General features: G+C 36.6%; 1 protein-coding gene across 4 annotated transcripts in view; it reads right to left on the minus strand.

The window, feature by feature from the left end:
• The window catches only part of SLC10A7 (solute carrier family 10 member 7), a 268,939-nt gene that overhangs the window by 114,028 nt on the left and 129,193 nt on the right, over positions 1 to 25,718 (minus strand). The window contains exon 6 of one of the 4 annotated variants that reach the window (XM_082389037.1): positions 16,001 to 16,066. The exons of the other annotated variants lie outside the window; for them this stretch is intronic. Coding sequence (XP_082245163.1) covers positions 16,016 to 16,066 — 51 coding nt within the window. The 3' untranslated portion in view covers positions 16,001 to 16,015. Of the gene's footprint in view, positions 1 to 16,000; positions 16,067 to 25,718 lie in introns of those variants that run through there. 4 annotated transcript variants of the gene reach the window in all.

Below are 25,718 nucleotides of genomic sequence, written 5' to 3' on the forward strand. Positions count from 1 at the left end.
CTCAGTATCTTCATCTGTAAAATGGACATAATAGTTGTACGTATGATGGCTGTTAACATAACTGACGCCATCTTGGGCCCTTACAGTTTCTCCCGTCCTTCTGTGAACCTACCCAGTAATTCAGTTTTCTGTTGTCAAGAGCTTTGCAGTTAATAGATATTGTTCAATAATCATTAGGATCAGGTGGCCTCTATGCTGTTAGTCCCCAAACAATGATGAAAACTGCTGAGGAATTCTCAGTGCCCACAAGATTAGTTACTCATTCATGAGTCTTGACTTAGGAATGCACATCCTGTTTCCAAGCACCTACTCCATACCGTAGGTTAACTATAAAATTATCTCAATGGCCCCTTGGCAGTATGGAGTGCAGCTGTGAATGCTTCTGCATCATGGTCTGCCCAATCTCACCCTGTAAGTTACCCTATAATACACTGATCCATTGATTACATGGAGCTGCCTGCCTCATTTTTCAGTCTCAAGATGCCTTCTCAGTTCAGTGGGCACTTTTTGTTCCCTCCATCCTCCAACATACCTACTTCATAGGGCTGATACAAGGATTACATGAGTTAAAATAAAGTATTAGAATAGTGACAGACACAGAGAAAGTACTATGATACTGCTGCTACTATTTATACTACTACTACTGCCACTAAAACTAATCCTTCTCTTCTCTGAACTTCTTGAAAGCAAATGTGTTAATTATCTTTTTACCTCCATCCACAATGCCAGGTATAATGTCTCACACATCGTTGGACCATAATGAGTATTAGTTGGGTAGGTTGAGAGATTATTGCATTTCTAAAAAGAGCCAATGCCAGAGAGTCAGATGAAGGGTTTTTTTAGGTAGGTCAAATGTTCACTATTTATTTCAAGCTAAGTCAAAACTGTGCTTTGTAGGTAAGTTGGAAGAATGGGCTTGGAAGGCTTTAGAAGAGTTATTTTGATGGAGCCAATTAATATGAGGCTGCCACAGCAAAATCACAAAGAGGATTTAGGTCAGTGATTCTTGCTTCTTGTCCAAGATCCTGACAAGTACACAGTTTAAGAAAAAAAAAAAAAAAAAGCCAATACACATAGTGGAAGCCTCTTCCATTTCCTTTTTAATACTACTTTCATTGGAGAGTATCCAACAAGGTAAACCGCCCCCCACCCAAAAAGCAGACTTCCGATCCTTGGCAGAAACTGACATCATGAGATCCACGGACCGAGCAAAGTATCAGGGGACTCTGTAATTCTAACTCTGCTTATTATATATTAAGATCACATTATTACAGCATAAAATCCAGTAAATATAGAAAATATAAAATTTTGCCAAAAAATTATGGTTCACTAATAATATCTTTTGTACTCCTAGAAAGCACAAAGCAAAACACTATCTTATATTTATATAAACACTGAATTTAATCAATAATAAGTCAGATATTTGCTTCCTTTTTTCAAATATCTATATATGCATTTTTATTTTTAATTTTTATCTGGATTTTTTAAACTGTATTTTACTGTGTAAAATACAGTAAAAATCTCATATAATGATTTAAAAATCACAAAGTTATGTCCAAATATTATTTTAGTGTCTCATGATTGATGGTAACTGACTTTATGACTGAGTTTAAAATTAAAGTTTATCTTTACTTAAAGCACAGGTAACAGAAGTTTTAAATTAAATCATTAAATTAAATTAAATCATTAAATTCAACCTCAGATATTTAATAAACCAAAATTTTCTTATTATTGATAAATAATGCTTCAAAATTATAGGGATGGTTACCAACTTATCAATATCTGAAAGTTCTGCTCCAGCTCCAAAAGGTGGGTAGGTATATATTTACTGTTTCTCAATATATAGTAATTTTATTCAAATGAAGCAATGCTTTAGGCACTCAAATTCTGGAATCAGAGAGTCTGAGTCTTAGCTCTGTTTCCTAATAGCTATGAGGACTTCAGCAAGTTATTATTTTTCTTTTTTTAAACTTATAATTTTGAGATCATTGTAGGTTCATATGCAGTTATAAGAAATAATGCAGAGAGATCAGTGTACCCTTCACTCAGTTTTCCCCAATGGTAACATCTTGTGCAAGTTTAGTATTTACAATATCACAACTGGGAAACTGTCAGTGATACAATCCACCCCTCTTATCCAGAGTTCCTCAGAGTTTACTATTTTTAGAGTAAAATAGCTTTATACAACTTAAGAAAATACTTATTCTCCCTTCATTTAAAAGGGTCTACTTTCTTAAGTATTTCCTTCTAGATTTTCTTGGTCTTGCCTTTTATCATGAAGACAAAAATTCTGCTGAGTATCCTGTGTTGAAAATGTACTTGGGTTATAAATACATTAGGGGCAAAGAAACTTTAGCCTTTGACTCCATATTCAGATTTTTTCCTCTTCTGAGCAACCTATAAGCAAGGCTTTTTTTGCTACGCATCCTAAAAAACATGGCTTAGCTAATCTACAAGGTATTTCTTCAGTTCCTGAGTTACTGGAATAATGTATTTATAGATCTGTGAGCTGTTTAATATCATAACAGTGAGATACCAAGATAAATACCAAAGTTCTCACACTAATTCTCCAAACAGTTATAGTCTCTGCCTCCATAAAAAAATATTTTAAAATGATAACTAAAAGCCAAAACCAAAAACAACAAAACAAAAGAAACAAATGAAAACTTATTTGGCTTTCCCTAGTAGCCAGTAGCCACATGTAGCTATTTAAACACTTGAAATGTGGCTAGTGCAACCAAGGACCTGAATTTTAAATTTTATTTAATTTTCTAATTAATTTAAATTTAATTAGCCACATGCAGTTAGTTAGTAGTGTATTAGATAGTGCAGGTCCACAAATGTCAATTGTTCATGAATTCTTCTTCAGTGGAGACACTGAACGTCACTTCTATTTTTAAATGATTTGTAATGTTATCCATTGGATAAAATTTGGGAGCTCTCTTCTACAATTTTACTTGAAAAGAATCACTGAAAATCAAATTGTCAGAGCCTGCACGAATAAAAGTTTCTGTTTCATTGTGCTATGTTGGTGGGAGTTGGCTAAAGAATTCATCGCTTTATCCAACATTTGTCTCTATCTATTATTCTCTGGTTCTTTAGGCTGTTCTGTCCACCCTGCATTACCACGTGGCTTCAGGCAGACAAACATTAAAAACAAAACAAAACAAACAACACACATAGTCAGTATAGCAAATGAGTCTGCAATCAGACAACAAAACTGGCAAGTGACAAAAGCCAAGTCTCTACTCAATATTCTGTAATAACCTATATGGGAAAAGAATCTAAAAAAGAGTGGATATATATATGTGTAACTGATTCACTTTGCTGTACACCTGAAACTAATACAACATTGTAAATCAACTAGACTCCACTAAAAAAAAAAAAAAAAAAAAAACCCTATCACTGTCAAAATAACCACTTTAAATTCCACCACAGTACACTGACCCTATTGCTCAGTATTAAAAACTCTACTCAAGTTTTGAAAACCTCCAGAAAGCTTTGGTTTCAGCAGTCATTATACTGCAGCTCACAATTAACACTGCCAGACTCCGCTCTAATTAACTATTCGCTCAGATGTCCAGCATTTCTTTGGAGCTCCTTACCTCCACGTCACCATGGTTTAGGAGATGACACATGCCTGTGTACTTTTCAGAATGAAGGGTGGGCTTTAAGCAGGTTTTAACACTAAATGAGAACAAGGGTAAGAGAAGAGAAATCAACCCTTTTAGTCAAAGTTGAGCTTCCGGCGAGCTGCAGGCAGGGCACAGCGTGAGAGAATCTGGCTCCAGAAAGTGCCCATGTGTTGACAGCTGAATAAGAGTTTGAAGCCTTAATGGTACAAATGTTCTGTCACTGGTACAGTTACACAGGGCTTTACTTCACCAGAACCGCCAAAATATGCAAAGCTGTTCACAACCCATGATGTGAAATTAATTCACTCTAGACTTTGACATTAAATTAGCAAGTTATTTTTACATAGGTAGTCACCCTGCACTGACTTGATTAACTGAAGAAAAAGGAGGATCATTTCGTTCAGCCTAAAACTTTAAAGGAGTAAGACTAGAGACTATGAAAGAATACAACTAGTACCCGTTCCTTCCTTCTGGAACAAACCCGCTAGATAGCAAGTTGGCGTTGTGTAACATTTTTATCAGGTGTAGATTCAATTTATTTCACAGGTGAGAGATCTACAAATGCAAAGTTCACCCCAAAGTATAAATATTCAAAATAATCTGGGAGTAAATTAAAATCACTAAGAGATACTCCTACCAGTACGTAGAATCACGTGTAAAACATAAAGATACCGCAGTCTATAAAATTACTTCCAGTATTAACATTCAGTGTTTGGGAATTTTAAAGCTTTTCTAGGCATCTCAGTTTTAACTAAATAATGACAAGTTGTTCTGAATGCTACCCAGCCTATACTAGTCCTTTTGCCTTCTTGAATTCCTGCAGCACCGATCTGGGGGATGTATTCTGCAACTTAGTAGTTGATCTTTTATAATGACTTCCTGTTCATGATTATTATCACCAAAATGAGAAAGTGAGCCACCGAGGACAGGGACTAAACCTCTCACACATGCCTCCTGCAGGTCTGCTGTATTAGTTAGGAGCATGGGCCCTGGGGCCAGACATCCTGGGTTCAAATCCTGCTCTACCACTGACAATCGGTATGACCCTAGCAAGGTATCTAACCTCTCTGGGCCGAGGTTTCCTCAGTAAACTGGGGATAAACACAGTACCTACATGCCTTTGTGTTATTGTAAGGAATGAATAAATTTATACATGCTAAATGCATGGTGCAGTTCTTGGAACTTAGTTAGTATTCAAAAGATGTTGTTTTACATTATTAGTAGTAGGTTTTTTTTGGACGAGTATAGTTAAAAAATAACAAAACAACTTTTTTTTTTTTTCTGGATTGCGGGATGCATTATGGAAACTCTGATGTGAAGCATAAAACAGCTTCATTTTTAAACATCCAATGTTGGGTAAATAGAAAGAAAGGCTGATAAAGGAAATGAGGTTATCCTTTTGAATATATCATTGTTGGTAATACTGACAGGTAAATTCTACTATCCTAAATGATGTTTCTATGAACAGTCACCTTGTGATTCGTATAATATGAGGGCTCTACAGCAGACAAATGAGGCTTATTCCTAAGGCCTGATTACTGATAGACCATAAAATGAGTAATGTTAGAGGCATTATCTTTGTTATTACAGTGGATGATTTATTCTACACCAGAGCTCAGGAATCCTAATATTAACATATCTCGCAGCAATCAATCATATTCAATTTTGACTTTCAAATCTTTGTGAAACATCAAATGATACTGCTAAGCATACAGCTTAATTGTGGAGACTGCTGACGTGGACAATAATGCTATTAGTGGGCCCAAAAAGCTAAATCAGCAGTATCGAGCCGGAAAATAAAAGAGGGTGGAATTCTGAAGAAAAAGAGTTAACCCACCAATTTAAACAAGATAAACCCACTAAAAATAATTTGCAAAACAATTTTCTTCCTGCATTTAATAAACATGTGTCAGAAGAAACAAAAATCACAGAAGCTGAAAGTAAAAAAAAATCAATTAAAATAAAGTCACAGGGCATGGTAGAGAATTCTTTCTGGCAGTTATTTGATATAATGTGGTTAATATTTCCAGTCAGTCAAATTAACCCCATTTTGCCACTGTAGATTTACAGTCGCAAAATGCACACTCCCAAGAGGCTTATTTTATTCCAAGAATCAGAGTAACAAATTCCTTTTAGGCACAGAACAACTTGACCATTTTCTTCTGAACGTAAGTAATGAAAGAGAAACCGCCCCTCAGAAAAAAAATTAATTTGCTATACATTCACATTTGACCATCATCTTGTCCCTCCTTGATTTCCCCTTCAAAGTCCTTGGATAGAAACCCGTCCATTTATCGCTCCATTTGTATCAACAGATATGCTTTTATTTCTTATCGGCCTGCCTATTCGTATCATGTGTACTCTGCCATGTTATTGATTGAAAGAAACTCAGGCAAGGTGGTGTCAGCTCATATTCCTAAAGGGAGTCCCCTGAGTAGATTGGTGAGGCACTTAAGGTCAAGTCAGAATTGTCTGTTTCTACATTAAAACTGCAGGGCACAGAGACAGGAAGAATGTAGATTTCTCAAGCATGCCAAACAAATACCAACACTCAACCTTCATGGTTTTATCTTCCCCCACAGAGTTCAGAGGTACTTTTCATGGAGGAAAACTTGGTTTTGTAAAACAAAAATTATTTTAAACCGTTCTTCCTACTTTCCATGCTTTCTTCTTCCTTTCTTTCATCTCTTTTATTTACCTATCCAAATGGTTACTCCAAACAGAGAGAAATCATAAGGCAAATAAAGTCACTGAAGCACACAATGGCTGGAGAGACAGGATCTAGTAACTCCCCTAATAGCTTAATCTGGTGTTTTCCTAATGACTTGTGAGATAATCCTTTTCTCCTTTGAACAAGGAGAAAGTAAAGTTAACCACATTTGTCAACTATATGCTTAGCACCATAAAAATTCCCAATATCTGGATTATTGGAAGAACCTCAAAATTCATTCATCAAACACTTTCCAGAGCACATATATGCACAGCACTTGTTCTGGAACAAGGGTTTCAAAGATGGATATAATATGCTTGCATGATACGTGCTGTGATAGGACATAAACCACATGTCAAGGGAGAGAACAGCATATCATGGCCTAAAGAGCTAGAGTTAGACAGACTGGGATTCAAATTTGTCTTTCACCATACAGAGGGGGGCTCTCAGAAGTCACCTACCTTCTTGAATTTCATTTTGCCCAAATATAACATAGACATCGTATTATTTATCTTACATAGTACTCTTGGTAGATGGTTAATAAACAGCAGTTTGCTTTTCCTCTTTGGATACAAAGTCAAGGACAATTCATTCGGTCTAAGGGCAGAGAAGATAATGGGACAAGGGGCCAAAGAAAGGGCAGAGTTGGTGCTGGCTTTGTAGAAAAAGTAGGATTTCAATAGAGAAAAATGGGAAGTAAGGGATCCTTGGCAAAGAAAGCATCATGAGGGAAAAAAATGGAACTGTATAAAGTACATGTTTTTTTTTTTTTTTTAAAAAAGCACATGGCATGTTTAGAGGGAGCAGAGCAGAGTGGGTAAGAGTGGGGTTATGGGGTCAGCCTGCCTGAGCTGGGATCATGATGCCTACTTGGGATGACCTGGGGTAGGTAACTTGCTTATTCACTTTCCTCCTGTATTGCCCACATATAACAACACCTACGTCATAGGGTGTACTGAAGATTAAATGCAGGATATATATATATATCCTCCATATATATGTGTGTGTATATATATATATATATATATATATAAAACAGGGCCTCCTGTAAAATCAATGTTACTGCCGTTATTGTTAGAGCTATTACTACTAAAGACCTATCATTGTTAGAGAAGTCTCAGTGGGTTGGGGATGGCTCAAGTTTAAGGAAAATGGAAGAAATATGGGTCATCAGAGGGGTGTTTTTCATTCTTGCTTTTGACTACCAGGCATCTGATTACTTAGTACTCTAAAAGCAATATTTTATCTCAGTTGGGTGAATGGGTTACTTCTATCAATATCAGGCTACTCTATGTCTCCTCCCATTGCTAAATATATTCTGGTCCAGTGGTTGCTAAACCTGGCCGTGCATCAGAATTCCTTGGGAATCTGATTTAAAAAAAAAAAAAAAGAGAGAGAGAGAGAGAGACTCTTGGGTCTAAACCTAGAGATTCTTATTCAATAAATTTAAGGTGGAGCTGAGAAAACTGCATTTTTTAAAAAGCTTCCCTGGTGATTCTGATAAACACCTAAATGTGGAGACCTTCACTGTAGTCTACTCAGAAGCCAGGTCAATATGTTTTACTCTTATTGCCCATTGAATAAAATAACATCCAGCTTATCTAATAATAAGAGATTCATAAAAGTGCTAGCCTCCTTTTATTTTTAATCTTACAAAAACACTCTGATTCATTGAAAGAAGGCATTAATAAGAGTATAACTTCTTTGTTAATTAGTTACTGAAGCATTTTGCAAGGATGATAGCACGAAAGAGCTTGGAATGACAGAGGTAAGTTAACTTTTCATCAAACATTAAAAAAGAAAACACCCTTTTCTCAGATTCAATATCACAACGCTTCCAAAATAAGTTGTTTCACCATTATTTACTCTACCCTCAGATACATTTAGGAATGTAAATTATGAAATGAGAATCCAAGGAATTCATGATGGTTTCAACATTACTACTAGGAAGACTCAAATTTTGATTGTCCAGAGTCCGTTTGTTCTTTCAATAGATTTGTCTGAAAGAATATCAGTCAGCCATATCAGAGAGCCCTATTAGCTTCACAAAATAATTGTTTATTTTATTAAGATCATTTATAGCTTCTTAGTGCACCTGAGGGTTTATTGATCATTATTGGACAGGAAGTCCTAGAGGAAGAACATTTTAAGCAAAAGGCTGATTTGGAATACAAATAAACATCCCTGAGGTTATAATTTTAAAGTAATTTTATGTGATTTACAAATAAATCCAAGGGCAGGGCAAGATACAAGGGCTGGCAAGGTAAGCCCAGGGACCAGGTCAAGAACTGCCATATTAAGTCCAGATTTTATCCTGAGAGTAAGGAGGAGCTACTCAGGGATTTTAGTGGTAAAATTTACATTGTAAAAGGGTCTAATACAGTAGTTCTCAACACCGAATACATATTCGAGTCACCCAGGAGCTTTAAAACAATATCAGTGTCTAAACCCCCCTACACCAGATTATAATTTAATTGGTCTGGAGTGGGGCCCACACAGCAGCAATTTTCGTAAAAAAACTACCCCAGTTATTTACTATATGGCCAGGGTTGAGAACTACTGCTCAGACTGGAAGCCAGGAAATCAGCAGGGCTGTGGAGAGACGATGGCTGAACAAGGGCCCTGGTGGTGGAGACGGAGAAACATGAATAAATTTGGCAGATACTCAGGTGATAAAATGAACAGGATGTATTGATTGGTTACCTGTGGCAAGTGAGGGAAATACATGAAGTAAAAATTACGTACAGGTTACCCCAGGAAAATGGGCAAATTGTGATGCTGTTCGTTGGCCTTAAATTCTATTGGACCTGGGTTTGGATCTGGCTTGTCCATTTTCTATTTTGAGCCTTTGGCCAAGTTATTTAATATCTCTTTGACTCCTCATACAAAATGGAGTCAATATCACTCACTTCACAGCAGTAGAGATTATACAAGATAACATATATAAAGGACCTAGGACAGTGCCTGTCACATAATAGGTGCTTAATAAATGTTTTTCCCTTCCATATTATAACACAGCTACTCCAGGTGTCCCATTTAAATTCCTAAAGGAACTAAATTTGTTTCAATACATGAAATTATTTTAACATAGTATTTAACAAATACTATGATTTCTACTTCTCAGAAGATGCAAGACATTTAAAAAGGATGTTTTGGATGTCGGGAAATAGTTTACTATCATTTCTAGAAACACAGATACATTGAGGGAAATCTGCTTCTAATTTTGTTAAGTTATTTCAGAAACAAACAGTAAGGATAGAGAGAGCTTGATAATGAAAGACTGATCTTAGGAAAAGCATTCTAGTTTTAATTTATAAACACAGGGTCTCAATACCTGGAGGGATGCTCTCACCTCGTGGCCTTTGCACTGGCTGTTCCCTTTGCCTGGAATGTTCTTCTCCAGAAATCTTCATAGCTAACTCCCATGAGAGCACTCAAGGTTTTGCTCTCCTTAAATGAGGCCAACTTGATCACCCCACTTAAATCACAACCTCCCCACCTCTGCCTCAGCACTTCTGGCTTCCTTTAACCTTTCACTCTTCTTCTTTTTGTTTCTGTAGCTCTTCTCTCTTTAACAAACTGTATAATTTACCTATTTGTTTATTTTTTATTGTCTGTCTATTCCCAACAGGATGTAAACTCCCTGAGGGAAGAAATCTAAGATTGTTTTACTAACTTATTATCATTGTGCCAAGGACCTAGAATAGTGCCTGGCACAAAGTAGGTATAAAATGAGTATCTGCTGAATAATAAAAGATTTAAAAATTGCCAACAAAATTCAAAATTCATAGAAGTATATGCTAATATTGTAAGTAGGCAGGCGACTAATATAATATCAAGTCATCAAAACTGGTTAAAAAAGAAAAGGATAGGTGAAGGTGTTGTTGAAACCAAAAATTTTTGTTCACTAGTACCAATCAGTGCGCTGTTCTTAGAGCATCTGTGCCAGGACTAGTGGAAAACAGGAAAGAGTATATGTTTTAGGGGGAAAACTAGCTTTGGAAACAGTACTTTGGGAGTGAGGCATGATCTAGTGATGAAAACAAAGATTAGGATTTAAGAGTTTGCCATTTTGCTTTTAAGTTTGCAGGGATGCTTTCATATGCCAAAGAAGGGCATAAAAATACACTTTCTTATTAACAATTTATCAGGGATACTACCTGTCTAGCTACAGAGAAAATTATAACTTATAGCAGGCCAAAATGTCATTAGTGTTCTCCCTCTCTCTTTCTCACCCCCATCTCTTCCTTCCTCTTTTCTTATGTCCCTCTTTCTCTTTGTTTCTGAAAACAGGAGAGGATGATGATAATAGTCTGGTCTTTGACAAAAACATAATTCACAATCCAGCCCTGATTTCCTAATCCACAGAAAACTGACTCACAGAGAACCAATCTTTCTTCTGTCTGAACGACAGCTGCCTTGAAGAGCACAAACAAGCAAGATTACCAGGGCACCAAAGACAGCCTAGGCAGGAACTACTTTATGAATTTCCAGAGAAGAAATTAAATTACATCGTAATGCTCTATCTACATTACAGAGAACACAAAAAAAGGAAAGGTGTTGGAATAATTCCATTTTGCATGGATTTCATGATACATCTGTTCTCTAGTCTAAAGATTTCTAGGAGATAAGAGCAAAATAAATGGGGTTCAGGCAACTCTAGAGAATACAGATTAAGATAGAGAAAATGCCAAAGCAAATAAGCCTGAAGCCATTTAACAAAGCAGTGCCTGTTGATTGATTTATATTTGGTTTACTAATGGGATTGCACACAGAGTCCACTGTGCCCAACTTCTTGCACTTCACATTTGAGACCCATACTTGGCAACTGAAAGCCCAGTAGGGAGGCTGATGAAAGAAGATCAGATAATCTGCAAAGCAGATAATCTGCTTCTCACAATTGAGTATTAGAACAGTCTAGTGGGCCACCTGAGCCCCCGTAATATACTCTTTCCAGGCCGACAGACAGAGTCTCTCAGGTTATTGACCTGAGCCCAGAGGCATCATGGAGGTTCACAATTAAAAGGCTTTGACCCAACTTCTGACCTCAATGTCTGCTTCCTGTGGAGAGGGTCTGAACTGGCCTAACAAAATTGCAGACTTAGGAATGCTGCCCAAATTGCTTTCATTCTGTCTTCTAGTTCACCAAACCATTAGGATCCTATTTGTTCAGATATATGCTGGCCCACCAGCTCAAAACAGTCCATATTAGTCTTTGTTGTAGAGGGCTTTGGTGTTCTCAACAATTACTTATCCTTTACTCCTATCAAAAGTGACAATCTTTAACACGTGTAATACGTGTGTTTGCAGCTTCGGCTCTATGCTTGATCAATGAATACAACATCTTTTATTGATGTAGATTTATCAGAAGATTCAGCAAGATCATCAGAACAAACAGGTCTTAGAGGAACAAGACCTCCAATAAAAAAGTTACTGGTTACCTTAATTTTGTAATTGCTGCTGCTGATAGAATAAATGATATTCAAAACTATGACACCTGGTCTAAAATGAAACAAATATTTCACCTCATTTGATTGCTTGTGACATTGCCTGAATAACTAAGAGGATCAGCCCAATGGGGAGGCTGAGAAACAAGCATCTTCAGAGATGAAAATCCCAATCTTGACAACCTCTCAGGCAGAAGAAAAAATTTTAAATATACTATGTTGATACTAACAATTAAGTACTTTGCTCAAAATCACTGTATTCTTTCTATATTTTTAATTCTCTCCAAAGAACATGGCCATAAGAGACTATACTCTTTCACTGTGTACTTCTAGACCATCCCACCATTTGAGCATTGAGTCAAGAATTACTCCTAGCTGAGAGAGGTACAATCCCTGAGAGCTTGGAGAACGGCCCCAGCTCTTGTCAAACTATGTACTGATAGCTCATAGTTCATTCAGTGACTCAAACTATACAAATACCTGCTTGTCAAAAAACTATCTGTGCGTGTGGATTGCTTGTGTGTGTGTGTGTGTGTGTGTGAGAGAGAGAGAGAGAGAGAGAGAGAGAATGTGTGTATAAGAATATGAGTGAGTAAGCAAAAGAGAGCTAACTTCCTCTGTTACAGAAAGCTGTTGCAGCAAACTGATATCCACTGGGAAGAAAACTATCAAGGATACAAGTTTCAGATACAAGTATATAACTAGTCAAATAAAATTTTGTCTAAACCCAAGTATACTCCATTAGTTATCATTTCTCCAGGTCAATTTACAACCCTATCAAAAGCAGGAAAAAAATCAACAACAATAATAAAAAATAAGGAAAAAAATATCCCCAGATTTCGGGCATACATGAATTTTCAGACTAGTCATATAGGATGCCTGAGTTAACCATGGACCCACTTATCAAATAAAAATGTGGTAGCGGGTTTGTGATCTTATGTTAATTATACTTGCCAAAGGATGATTCCGAAATTTCTGGTAAGTAGAGAGTTTTGCTTTGTAAAAGTTACTTGCCATCAATGTGCATACAGCTACATTTAGGTTAAGTGTTTTATTTTTTTCACATCAGCCAGATTCTGCTAGCTCTTCTTTTTAGTAAAGCAATCCAATTCACAACATACACTTAGTTTCAATTCAACAAATGCTTTTTGACCATCTACTGCATACAGGGCACTAAATTAGATATTGCTAAAAGGTAGAAGGATAAATTGTATCACAATTCAGAATACGGGAAATCTGAGTCTTTTAAAAACTAACCCATTTGATTCTTATTTATAATTATTGTACCAGTACACAGAAATATGTAAAAAATGGTACCTCTATATTATTATATCATACATTTTTTTTCTACTTTTCCTTTTTTAATATTACTAACACTCTATTTAGGGAATAAAGTAATCACTGTACTCACAAAGACATATAATTAGTTAGGATATTGTTCATCTCAACTCCCAGAATTTCAAAAACTTGATAATTTAGAGTAAACAGATATAGGTCTAGGCATTTATGAAACTTAGTTCCTGAATCCCTAAGGAGTGAAGAAATGCTGGCCTTCATTTTGGAGAACTTTTCAATTTATGCCAATCACTCATTTATTATTGGAATTTTATCAGCAGGGACAGATGTAGGTTTTGCGGGACTCAAGGCCTATACAATCTGGGGCTTTTCTTTAAGAAAGGAATGCAAAATTAGTTCCAGGGTGAGGGGTCCTAAAGTTTAAGCTTCATTAGCTTCTCAGCAAATCTGTCTCTGGTTTTCAGCCATTAGTAACAAGCTTTTATTAGTGACATGATGTAAAACAGAGCAACAAGTATCTGAAACTTAAGTTGGGGCGGAAACGTATTTCTCTGAAATTTAATTATAGGAGCTATGTGGACTTTTGTGAAAATGAGCTCCTAAGGCACCGCCCAGAAACCTCTAACATTACCATGCACAGCGTCAAGAGAAGGCTTAAGGTTAATCACTCATTTCCCCTTTCAATCTGTCTCAATTACTGTTCTGGGATGCTTCAATTAGTCATTCTCCTTCTCTCCAGGGATAGGGAGAGATTGCAGATAACTCATCCCAAATAGACTTCACAATTTGAATCCCTCCACCCCGCTAAACAAAAATCTTCACTAGACACAAGCAAGATTTGCTATCATCCATTCTGTATTCCGTCAATGCCACTCTTTCATCAGACAAATAGAAGCCATAAGTCTTCTGGGATACTGCGCCTTCTTTTCCCTTCCCCCAGAGGAGTGAGTTCTTTTTTCTGCCACACATTCAGCCCAAGACAGCCGTAGGCAATTGTTCTTAAAACTGCCCTTGGACGGCCCTTTCCAGAAGCTAGCCCCTGAGACAGACAACCATATTATCAATCACCTAGACAGCATTTATCCTTTTTTCTATGCCTACTCTCCACCTGTCATAAGGAGACTGTTTAGCCCTAGAGTCTAAAATCTGCAAAAGGAGATATTCCATAACTCTTTAATAAGCATGTGTAGTATCAATAGTTTACAGAAGACTACATAGAAAATAATGATTTCTAAACCCGGAAAGAGTAATGCCTCCTATCATTAGAGAAGGCATTCAATCTCTCTAAATTCATGGGATGAGAAAAAATTCTAATCCAACAAAAGGCTTTGTTACAAGGGTTGCTTTTTCTTTCTTTGCAAACAAAAACAAACAAACAAACAAAAAACTAGGTTGTTTGGGTTCTGCTATCATGATATGGAGATTATCTACAGCAGTAGCATAAATTGACCCTAGGAATGGATAAAGATTTCTAGTTATGTTGACATTTTGGTAATTGTTTATTTTCCTGTAGAAGGACTAAATGTGCTCAAGCACTGTGTAAAGTGGTCTGTTTCTGATTGGTCATTTCTTCCTTTGTGCTATCACTGGATTTACACTATCACAGCAGTTGTATCATGCTGCAATTACTTTTTCTCATGACTGATACACCCATAGACTATAAACTTCTGGGGCTAGGGTGCAGGGGAAACACTGGGGCTGTATTCATTTTTGTCTCCTGAGTGATGAGTAGAGTGCAGACACATAGTAGATGCTCAACGTACTGAAGGAGAGTCATGGAATGGATAATAGTAAATGGCGAGATTTAAATATTTTAAACATTGGCTTGGAATTGTGCTCTTCAATTAAATGTGAATGGCAGGGAGCCCAATATTTTAGGAATCAACATGGTATTTTGAAAAACAAATAATGAAGCTGCTTTATAAAGACTCGGCACAAAAGATGTTCTCTATGGAACCAAGCAGTATTAAGTATGGAGTGATTTTTAATACATAGTAACTTCTCTTTCTGGAAAAACCTTTCAAAAACTAGAGATTAAAAAATTCCAGATGTGTTTAAAATTACATCATTTATTTCAAATTTCTTATAAAATTGACACCATAAGTCCTGACTTTCCTTTTCATAACATTTGTATTTCTGCACATAAGAAAAATAACAAAACTCAGTCAACTTATGAAACTTTTCTCATTTATGAGCCCAGGATATCTCAAGACAGAATTATATCAATATTGAAAGGATGGAAAGGAGGATTAAATCTAATCAATATTGATGACACTTTCCTTTATATCTTCTAACCTCCTCTTGGTACCACCTCCTCTTTGCATGGCTCTAACTTTTTTTTTTTTAATTAATTAATTTATTTATTTATTTTTGGATGTGTTGGGTCTTCGTTTCTGTGCGAGGGCTTTCTCTAGTTGCGGCGAGTGGGGGCCACTCTTCATCGCAGCGCGCGGGCCTCTCACTATCGTGGCCTCTCTTGTTGCAGAGCATGGGCTCCAGACGCGCAGGCTCAGTAGTTGTGGCTCACGGGCCTAGTTGCTCTGAGGCATGTGGGGTCTTCCCAGACCAGGGCTCAAAACCCGTGTCTCCTGCATTGGCAGGCAGATTCTCAACCACTGTGCCACCAGGGAAGCCCTCTAACTTGTTTTTGCAAGCAGGCCTCAAAAACAATTCAATGTTCAATTTGTCTCCTTATCTAGTTTGTGCTTTGCTCTCTCATCACATAATTTAAGTATTTTTATTGTATCAGTGACCATTGTAGATTGTGCTTACAATCACGACTCCAGAAGGAGGCGGGAAGCAACTAGACAAGATTAGTTGGCTCAAGCTGATTCTAGGAGACTAAGTGGTTCTATAATAATACTGGGAGGGGGGCACAGCCTAACTCCTGGGGACAGAAGGTCCTGCACTCAGGATCCTTCCAGACCTCACCCTATGTGCCTCTTCATCCACTGTTCATTTGTACCCTTTTTAATAAACTGGGGAAAAAAATATTATTTCATATAATATTTACATAATTTTTATTTTGATACAGGTGCTGCTCTGTGTTCTGCATATTAAAAAAAAAAAAACTGTTTCTTTCAACTCCCTTATGAGATAGCTTCTTCCACTATTGTCCTCTATTATAGTTGAGACACCTGAGGCTCAGAAAGACTAACAACTGACTGCTCATCTCACTGAGGTTCAATCTCAGTCTGCTTCCAGAATCTGTTCTCTATGAATAATGATGAACATACTGATGACAACAGTGAAGTAACAATAATAGCTAATACTTAGGCAGCACTTATTAGGTACCAGCCATGTTCTAAGTACTTATATGTATTTATTCACTTACTGAAGAATCAACACTAGACTGAAAGTCAAAATGACCAGAATTCCAGTCCAACTTCTGGTGTGATTAACTCCAAAATTTGGAGGAAGTCTCTTCGACCAGTCTGGGTCTCATTTTCCACAGATATGCACTGAAGGTATTGTACCAGATGATCTCTGAGGTCTAACATCATATTTATAGTTGGCCCACTCAGAATAGGACAGAAGAGGCCCTTGAGATGAGTGCGGGTACTCAAATGAAATTATATTCTTGTTCTCAAAAAAGTTTTATACTAAGTCAAACAACTGAACACTAACAAAGATCTCACACAGTGCTCAAAACTGCCATTTGGTGGATTAACACAGAATGCAATATTACACTTGGTAATTGCTATGGCTGAATTGTGTTCCCCCGACCCCAAATTCACATGTTGAGTCCCTAATTCCCACTGTGTCGCTATTTGGTGATAGGGCCTTTAGGATGTAATTAAGGTTAAATGAGGTCATAAGAGTAAGGTCTTAATCAATAGTGCTGGTGACTTATAACAAGAGGAAGAGACACCAGAGATCTCAGTCTCTCTCTCTCTCCACCGTGTGAGGACACAGTTTGAAGGTGGCCATACACAGGCAAGAAAGAGATCCTTCACCAGGAACTGAATCAGCTGGCACCTTGATCCTGAACTTCTTAGCCACTGTGAGGAATAAATTGATGTTTTTTAACCTACCCAGTCTACAGTATTTTGTTAATGGCAGCCTGAGCACACTAAGTAATTAGAAAAAAAATTCCTAGAAGCTATAAAGGAAGAGACTGCTGAATTTAATTGCATATTAAACAACAACTTTATGTGAAAAAAATACAGTCAAAAGATAAATGAATAAAAAAAATATTTGCCACACATGTAACAGGCTAGATTATTATTATATGGATAGCGTATGAAATCAATATAAATGATTAATGATAAAATTGGTAAAAAGATACGAACATTTTTCTATCTTTGGTGCCTAGCACTGTTCCTTGAGAGAAACCAATGGTAAAGAAGCTAATGATTAATTGAACTAAATACATAAACTATGTAATTTTATTATCCCTCTTTGTTAGGTTTTTTAAAGCACATAATATATATATAGATATACCTATATGGATATATATATAGTGATTTAGATAATAAGGTTAATTTTACACATAGAATTTTATAGGAATATAAAATCAGAATATTGTATTAAAAAAGAAAAAGGTAGGAAAAAGTTAATGAAGATTTTAAAAACTGTTCAACCTCACTTATAATTAACAATAAATAATATAAGTAATGCCATAATAAAGAATTGATAAATATACATCTAAACAAGGTAATATTTTCTCTTAATGAATTTACAAGTTAGTAATACCCACTATTGGTGAGGGTGTGGCAAAAACCCTCTCACACTGTTGAAAGGAGGGTAAATGGTAGAGCCTTTTAAGAGGGAAATTATCAAAATTAAAACTATAAACACTTTCTGGCCCAGCAATTCTACTTCTAGGAATTGTTGCTAATAATATGCTCCAAAACCAACCAACAAAACATCAAGATAAATGTACACTAATGTTCATGACCAGTTATTCGTAACAGTAAAAAACTGAAAACAACCTTACATGGTCATTCACGGGGAATTAGTTAAATCCATTATGATATACCTTGTCAGTGGACTCATAAACAGATGTTTAACAGAACAAAGGAAGATTGGATTGAGTTAAGAAAAAAAAAAGCAACACCCCTAGATATATTACCATTCATGTGAATGTTTGAAAGTACACACATATGCATGTGTGTGTACACACAGATATGATACTGGTATTGTCATAAATATTTTTCTGGTAGAAAACATGAGAAACTTAACAATGGCTATCCATAAGGAGAGGCTGGGGAAGGATACTTTCATTAATCGTTCTATTTTGTGTGTGCACCTGTAACATATATATTTAAGAACATAATTCTTAAAAACAGAGCATTTATATAAGAAGTCTCTAAATTATGGGTCTATCTTTAATAATTTCTAAGGATCAACCACCCTTCCTGAAAAGAATTCCTCAGCGTGTTCAACAATCAGTGTGGCAGACAACTCAATTAAGCCAGCATCTTCTCCTTTCCTTAGCAATTTCTCTTCTACAAACAAACACACAAGACCTGGAGTTTTTCCTGAGCTCTCTACCCTCCTCCTTGTTCCTTCAAATTCAATCAGTTGCCAAATCCTACGGATTCTTCCCATTCCCCTGCTTCTCCCCTCGTTCAGGTGATCGGTATCTTCAACTAGATAATGGTAGTAGTAGAAGGAGATGTTACTGAGTTCTTTTGCGTGCCAGGTACCTCATATGCTCTGCTCTTGAATCCCTACAGCAATCACAGAAGGTCGGTATTAACATCTCTTTTTTTTCAGATACACACAATATGACTACACTTTAAAAATGCGGTGAGCAGGTGGGTGAAAAGTAACATCTCATTGTTTTGAATTAAATTTCTCTAACTCCTCAGAGATTAAACATATTTTCATTTATGTATTGGTTATTCCTATAATCTCCTGTGGCATTTCCTGTCATGTTTTGCTCATTTTTTAAGCTAGGTAATTTGTTCTTTGTTTATTGATTAAAGGAGTTTCTTATGTGTTTTTATTTTTTCCCTCAACTTTAAAAAAAAAATTCAAACCTCAAGAAAGCTTCCGAGGATAGTATAATGAACACCCAGAGACCCTTCACTTCTATTCACCAACTACCAATTATTAACACTTGGCCACCTCTCTCTCAAACCTCCACCCCCCCCAAATTCTCTCTCTGTTACTTGGGGACTTTGAGACATTGCGACACTGCTCATGGAAATACTACAGCATGTATTCTGTGCCTATTAATACCTTCTGCTATCCTGGCCCTTCAGAGATCCTTTCTCAAGCATGATGAATTCTCACCACTTCTGGTATAATGCATTTACTGTTTCCTTTCCTTGGAATGTCCAAATATCTATCCATCCTTCAAAATCCTGTAGTCCATGAAGGCTTCCCTTCTCACTTTTCCTTCTGATGTCTGTGCCTCTATTATACCACTTTTTGCTTTCTTCTTGGCACCACAATTAATTATGTATATGTCTCACATCCCCAAATAGTCCACAAACACCTGAGGACAAGAAGTGTGTCCAATAGCAACTTGTATTTTCACAGGGCTTAGCATAGCTCCTTGCAGAGAGGAGACACTCAACAAATGTCTGCAAAATCAACCAGCAGGATCACTGAATAAATGTTTGTTTATGAGAGGAGCAGAGGGAGACTCTGATCCTGTCAGCAACTCTTTCTGATTTTCTACAAGTCACTTAACTTTAGTAGTGATAATACTGATGATAAAATAATAGCTCTTTCTTTTTCAAGACTAGGCACTTTACATATACTGTGTCATTCAGTCCTTTCAACAGCCTTATGAGGTAGACAGTATTACCATATTACAAGAGGAAACAGAAGTGTAGAGAGATCGAGTAACATGTCCAAGGTCACACAGGTGAGGTGTTGGCTTATGATTTCTGTCTTGTTCATCTTTGTATTGTTTTTATTGCTTGCCTGACCTTTCGTATGTGTTCAATAAATGTTTGAAAAATGATTTGTTTAAAAGTGGGTATTTCTTCAAGGAGAAAACTTTTTTCTTTTTTCCTTCTTTTCTTTTTATTGTATCTATATGAGAGGATGGAGGTTAGCTAGACCTCCTGTGGTAATCATTTCATAATATATGTAAATCAAACCATCATGCGGCATGCCTTAAATGTATACAATGATGTATGTCAATTATTGCTCAGTGAAACTGGGGAAAAAACTAAAACTAGATAGAGAGATAGATAGATAGAAAGACAGGAAGATAAAATTGGGTGTTTCTTTGTGCCTGCTCGGGCTTTTATGAATTCAATGACTCATGCTATTGAGCCAAAAAACCCCAAACAGATAATTAAAGAAAAGCTGATACTTTCTGTTATACACAGAAAGCGACATATTGATCTTTGGGACTCTATGATAGGTTGGTTTGGCTTTTAACTTTTTGATTTATCATGAACAGCAGCAATACTTAGAGAGGCACTGCTTGAAACATATGCAAAATTAAGGGGCTTTTTCTTTGGGGGGTTCCGGTGATGAGCTAGGTAATTTTAGCTCTGCTTTTATAATTGGCAATTCCACCAAAATCCCTCAGATGGGCATCTGTGATTTCTCTATTAAACAGTTTATATTACCTTGGACAATGCTCAGGCCAAGAGTCCAGTGTCAGGGCCCTTTGTTACCAAACTGGGAATCTGCTGCCTATTTCTCACAGGTCTGAGAGTCAGTGGGCCAGGTACAACCTTTCTGGCTGACCAGCGTTGTGGAACCTCAAATAACTGGGCTACAGTTTGAGTTCTCTTAAATTCTGATGCCAAATTAACTGATAGGTTTTGCTCTTTAAATGAAAAAAGAAAAAAAGTTATGTGCATAGAACAACTTGCATCAAATTTTGTTTCCCTGAATTATATAGACATTCTCCCAAACTATGGCTATGTTTTAGTTTTGAATATATATGCTTAATAAGCTATATTAACTCCTTTAAGAGCAGTAAGTAGCCAAGACAAGTAGCAGACCAACACCTCCAGAGAGAACTTCAGCCTCCTTGTCCAGTCTTTATGGCCAAGGTCAGGGGATCAGCTTCAAAAATAGTGGCAGCAAAAAAAAAAAAAAAAAAAAAAAAATAGTGGCAGGGGGCAGGGAAGGGGGAAGCGAATGGCTGTTGTATAGATAGAAACTCCAGATTTGGAATTGGGAAGCCTGGTGAGATGGTCTTCTGGCTCTGAGATGTTGGGCACACCACTTATCTAGCCTCTATAACCCTCAGTGTCCTCAACAAAAAATGCAGGGGTCCATTCCTCCCTGGGGCAGCTGATAGCATTTCTGACTGTGGGTGTGAAAGCACATAGCACAGTTACCTAGCTTAATAAATGCTCAATAAATGTTGGTTGAACGCAAACTATGGGGACTCAAAACATATTTTTTTAGGGATTAAGACAATGAGAAGTGTAATAGCATACGCATTACTAAAGTGTACGTGTTCGAGTTTTAATCTTTTAGTAAAATTTCTTGTAGACATCCTAGATTCTGCTATTTGAAGGATGGCATATTTTATACCTCACCCTGAGCCAATAATAAATGTGTGTCCAGTGAATGAACAAATGAATACATGACTGAAAAATGGGATTTTTGGTTATAAACATACCCGTTCACAAGAAACTGTATTAAAACTAACAAAAGGCAATTGGAATGTTTTATGGTTTCAATTACTGATAATATTGCTAAAGCTAGTACTTATTAAGGGCTTAAATTATGCTAGCTTTGGGGAGTTGTAGGGTAAGGATATGGAATATATAAAAGATAGTCATTTAAATCAGAATCCTAGAACTGGGAAGGTTCTGAGTAGGAAGAGTCAAGAAAACATGAGCCATTTTCCCTTCCAACTTTACCAGTTATATTACTTGTAAGTTGTTTACATTTACTGAGTTTAAACTTGCCTGCATTGCAAATACTTTTTTGCTTTTAATTCTAACTTCAGATTTAGCAGACATAAAGACACAAAATTCAAAATGCAAAAAAAGGAAATAATGGAAATGGTGGTATAGATAGAGAATATAAAAGCAAGAAGGCTTTAGGAGAAACTGATGCTCAGAGCGACCTGAAAGGGAAAAGGAAACAGACAAACAAAGCTTGATCTATTTTCAGTAAGAAGAGAGATAGATACTGAAGCTAGAAAGGGCAATATCATCCTACTAGTAAAATGTCGATGTGATATGTAATTGAAATTTCTAATTGTTTATAAAAGACGACGTATACATGTCATCTTGACTTGTAAAGAAAATTTCTGCTTTGCTCAAAATAGGATATGTAGACCATATAAACTCATGCACTTAGTACAACAATTAGTAACGACCTAGAATTTTTATCTTTATTGTAATTCTCATATCCATATTAATATAAAGCATGCCAGAGCTTTTAAATACTGGCCCCCCAAATTTGAACACTACAAATGTGCAAAGAGGAAAACAATGTCAGGTATCCATTTGTGACTGTGCAAATCAATGTCTCTAAAAAGTGCAGTCTGGACTATGGGTTATTCTTGTTACCAAAAAGGGAAACAGCCAGTGTGACCATCAACAAGGAGAAAAAGCGCAAAGTTAAAACACTGCTAAAAGCAAACAGAATTCTTGAACGCTTTGACCTAATTTGCGTTGAGAAAGTGTCCTTCAGCCCCTCGGTTCAGAGCCCACTCACATCTTTGGGGCCGTGGAGCTGGATTTCACTGAGTAACTAACTGGTCAGTGGTGGGGCTGAGCTACACAAAAGACAGATGAAGTCTTTCCTTCTGAAAGTTAATACATCTGCTCTTAAGGTCCCCAAACATCCCTAACTCCAATCAGTAATTGTCATTAAAAGCTCTCATTATGTGAAGTAAGTGTAATTAGAGCATCTTGCCCTCACAGGGTGTACTGCACGGAGAAGGCTGGAAGCGTTCATAAATTAGTGCCAATTCACTCTGCCTCTATCTACCATGCATTCTGCTGTGAGGGAGAAAAAATCGTATTTATACACATTAAGGCAAAAGCCCACTGGCCCTTACAAAATTAGCCTCAACGCTAACTGTGGTTATTTGAGGGACTCCCTATTTCATTATGTGTCTCAGAAATAAAAGAGATAAAGTTAGCTGCCATCAATAACGCTGAACATATCTGCTGAATCCTGCAAATTCCAAGCAATTAATTATTCAAAATCTTGTGGGAATTTTGTCATGGTGGAGATATGACTTGTCTGCAAACGGAGCTCAGGGGATGCTTAGTATGATCGAGCCCTGTATATGTGCACAACTGCTGAATTCATCACGATGTGGAGAACACAGCATTCTCCTATATCCCTGCAATTCCTGAAAACTTGGAATCTATATTATAAAATAGTTACGCACAACACAATACATTCCCAATCTCTTATGAAGAGTAATCATGATACGTCATTATAGCTTATAGATTAAAGAGATTGGTAAATATATTTTCCCTTCCTCATCTCTTAAACATACATGCTGTAACTCAAAAAACATCGAAATCAAATGGTCAGAGGCAAAAGATAGGAGAGAAAAACATACTGGTCTCTCTCTTGGGAGACAGAATGTGTGTGTGTGTGTGTACACATACATACATGCGTGTATATTTATATGTATATATGTGTATACATGTACACACATAATGTGTTTATATATATTTGCACATATATGCATATACTCATACATACACACGCTCATATAATTCTGAACCGCAGATTTACTGAAAACCTAGAAATTGGCAATGCCAATTTTATCACTGACTGGTATCCCAGGGGCCAACATCCAAGAAGGTGACACTAGCGAAAAATCCAATACTTCCCCCAAAAGGTCCCTTTACAGATGAGCCAGACCTTCAATCCTTGATGAAAAATTTTGAACCATTGTCAATACTTAAGCCAGAATAATCTTTCTAAAACTCAAATCTAATCATGCCATTCCCCTGTGGAAATTCTTCTTATTGTCCTTAGAATAAAGGCCTAAATCCTCCTTAAAAAGGCCCACAAGACCCTGAGTGATCTAGCCACCCCAGCCTATCTCAGCCTCATTTAAAACCATTCTTCATTTTCTGAGCTCTAGGCACAGTGGCTTTCTTTTAGTTCTTTGGACACATCATGTGCCCTGTCTCAGGGCCTTTGAACATGGTGTTCTTTCTTATAAAATGTTCTCCACTTAGCAAATCCCTACCATTGTTCAGATCTCAGTTTAAAAGTCAATTGCTCACAGAAGCCTTCCCTGACCCTCCCTCTCCCCGACAAAAACAAATAGGTAATAATCACTAAATGTTCCTATGTGTTAGGCACCATGCCCAAATTTTCACAACAACCCCGTGAAGTTAGCGTTATTATTATCTCCATTTACAGATGCGAAAATGAGTCCCAGAAAGATTAATATGCAAGAGCATACAGCTTGTAAATGGTGGAAGAGGAACTCACTGATGTCATTCCCTTGGTGTAGTCTCTCTTCACACCCGATACACTTTGGTTAAGACTTAGCACATAATCAGTTGCTTAATGTTTGCTTTCCACACTAGAATGTAACCTCCATAAAGGCAGTAAAGGCAGAATGGGTTCTACCTTGTACTAAGATACTGTGCTGGTACTGGGAACGAACACAGAGGTAAACAAATGTTTCTTGTTGCATGAATGAACGCATGACATATCAAGTCATTTCGAACACAAAGAAAAGAAAGGCTAACAAAATGCTCATGATAAGTTGCTATCTATGCAATTCCAGCACTGAATTTGGAATGCTGAAATAGGCATAACTTATTATTAAGTACTGTATGAAGTCAAATCAAGTCCATAGTAAATATAATCTGAATAGGAAATGCATGAAGCATGTGTTAGAAAAAGGCAAGGCAGTGTACACATCTAGCTCCATACTGAAACCTACTAGTAAGAGCAACTACTCAGAGCACTTTTTGAAAATTCAGTTCTCTGTAGTTTTCAGAGTCAGCTTGATAGCTCCCAAATCCAACTTCAAAGTATAATTGGTACGGCCATCGTGGAAAACGGTATGGAGGGTTCTCAAAAAGCTAAAAATAGAACTACCATATGACCCAGCAATTCCACTCCTGGGTATATATCTGAAAAAAACAAAAACACTAATTTGAAAAGATACATTCACCCTAATGTTCATAGCAGCATTATTTACAATTACCAAGGTATGGAAGCAACCTAAGTGTCTATCAACAGATGAATGGATAAAGAAGATATGACATATATATATATATATATATGTATATATATATATATATATATATGTATATATATGTGTGTATATATGTATATATATATGTATGTATGTATGTATGTATATATATATATATATATATATATATATATATATATATATACCACATCTGAATATTTATATTCCATTGTATGGAATGGAATATATTCAGCCATAAAAATGAATGAAATTTTGCCATTTGCAGCAATGTGGATGGACTTGGGGGGCATTATGCTAAGTGAAATAAGTCAGACAGAGGAAGACAAATACTGTATGATATCACTTATATGTGGAATTAAAAAAATACAACAAATTAGTGAATATAACAAAAAAGAAACAGACTCACAGACATAGGGAACAAACTTGTGGTTACCAGTGAAGAGAGGGGAGGGGTGGGGAATATAGGTGTAAGAAATTAAGAGGTATAAACTATTAAGTATAAAATAAGCTACAAGAATATATTGCACAACAATGGGAAT

This window comes from Balaenoptera borealis, assembly GCF_965194805.1.
Source record: "Balaenoptera borealis genome assembly, chromosome: 4".
Taxonomy (NCBI): Eukaryota; Metazoa; Chordata; class Mammalia; order Artiodactyla; family Balaenopteridae; genus Balaenoptera; species Balaenoptera borealis.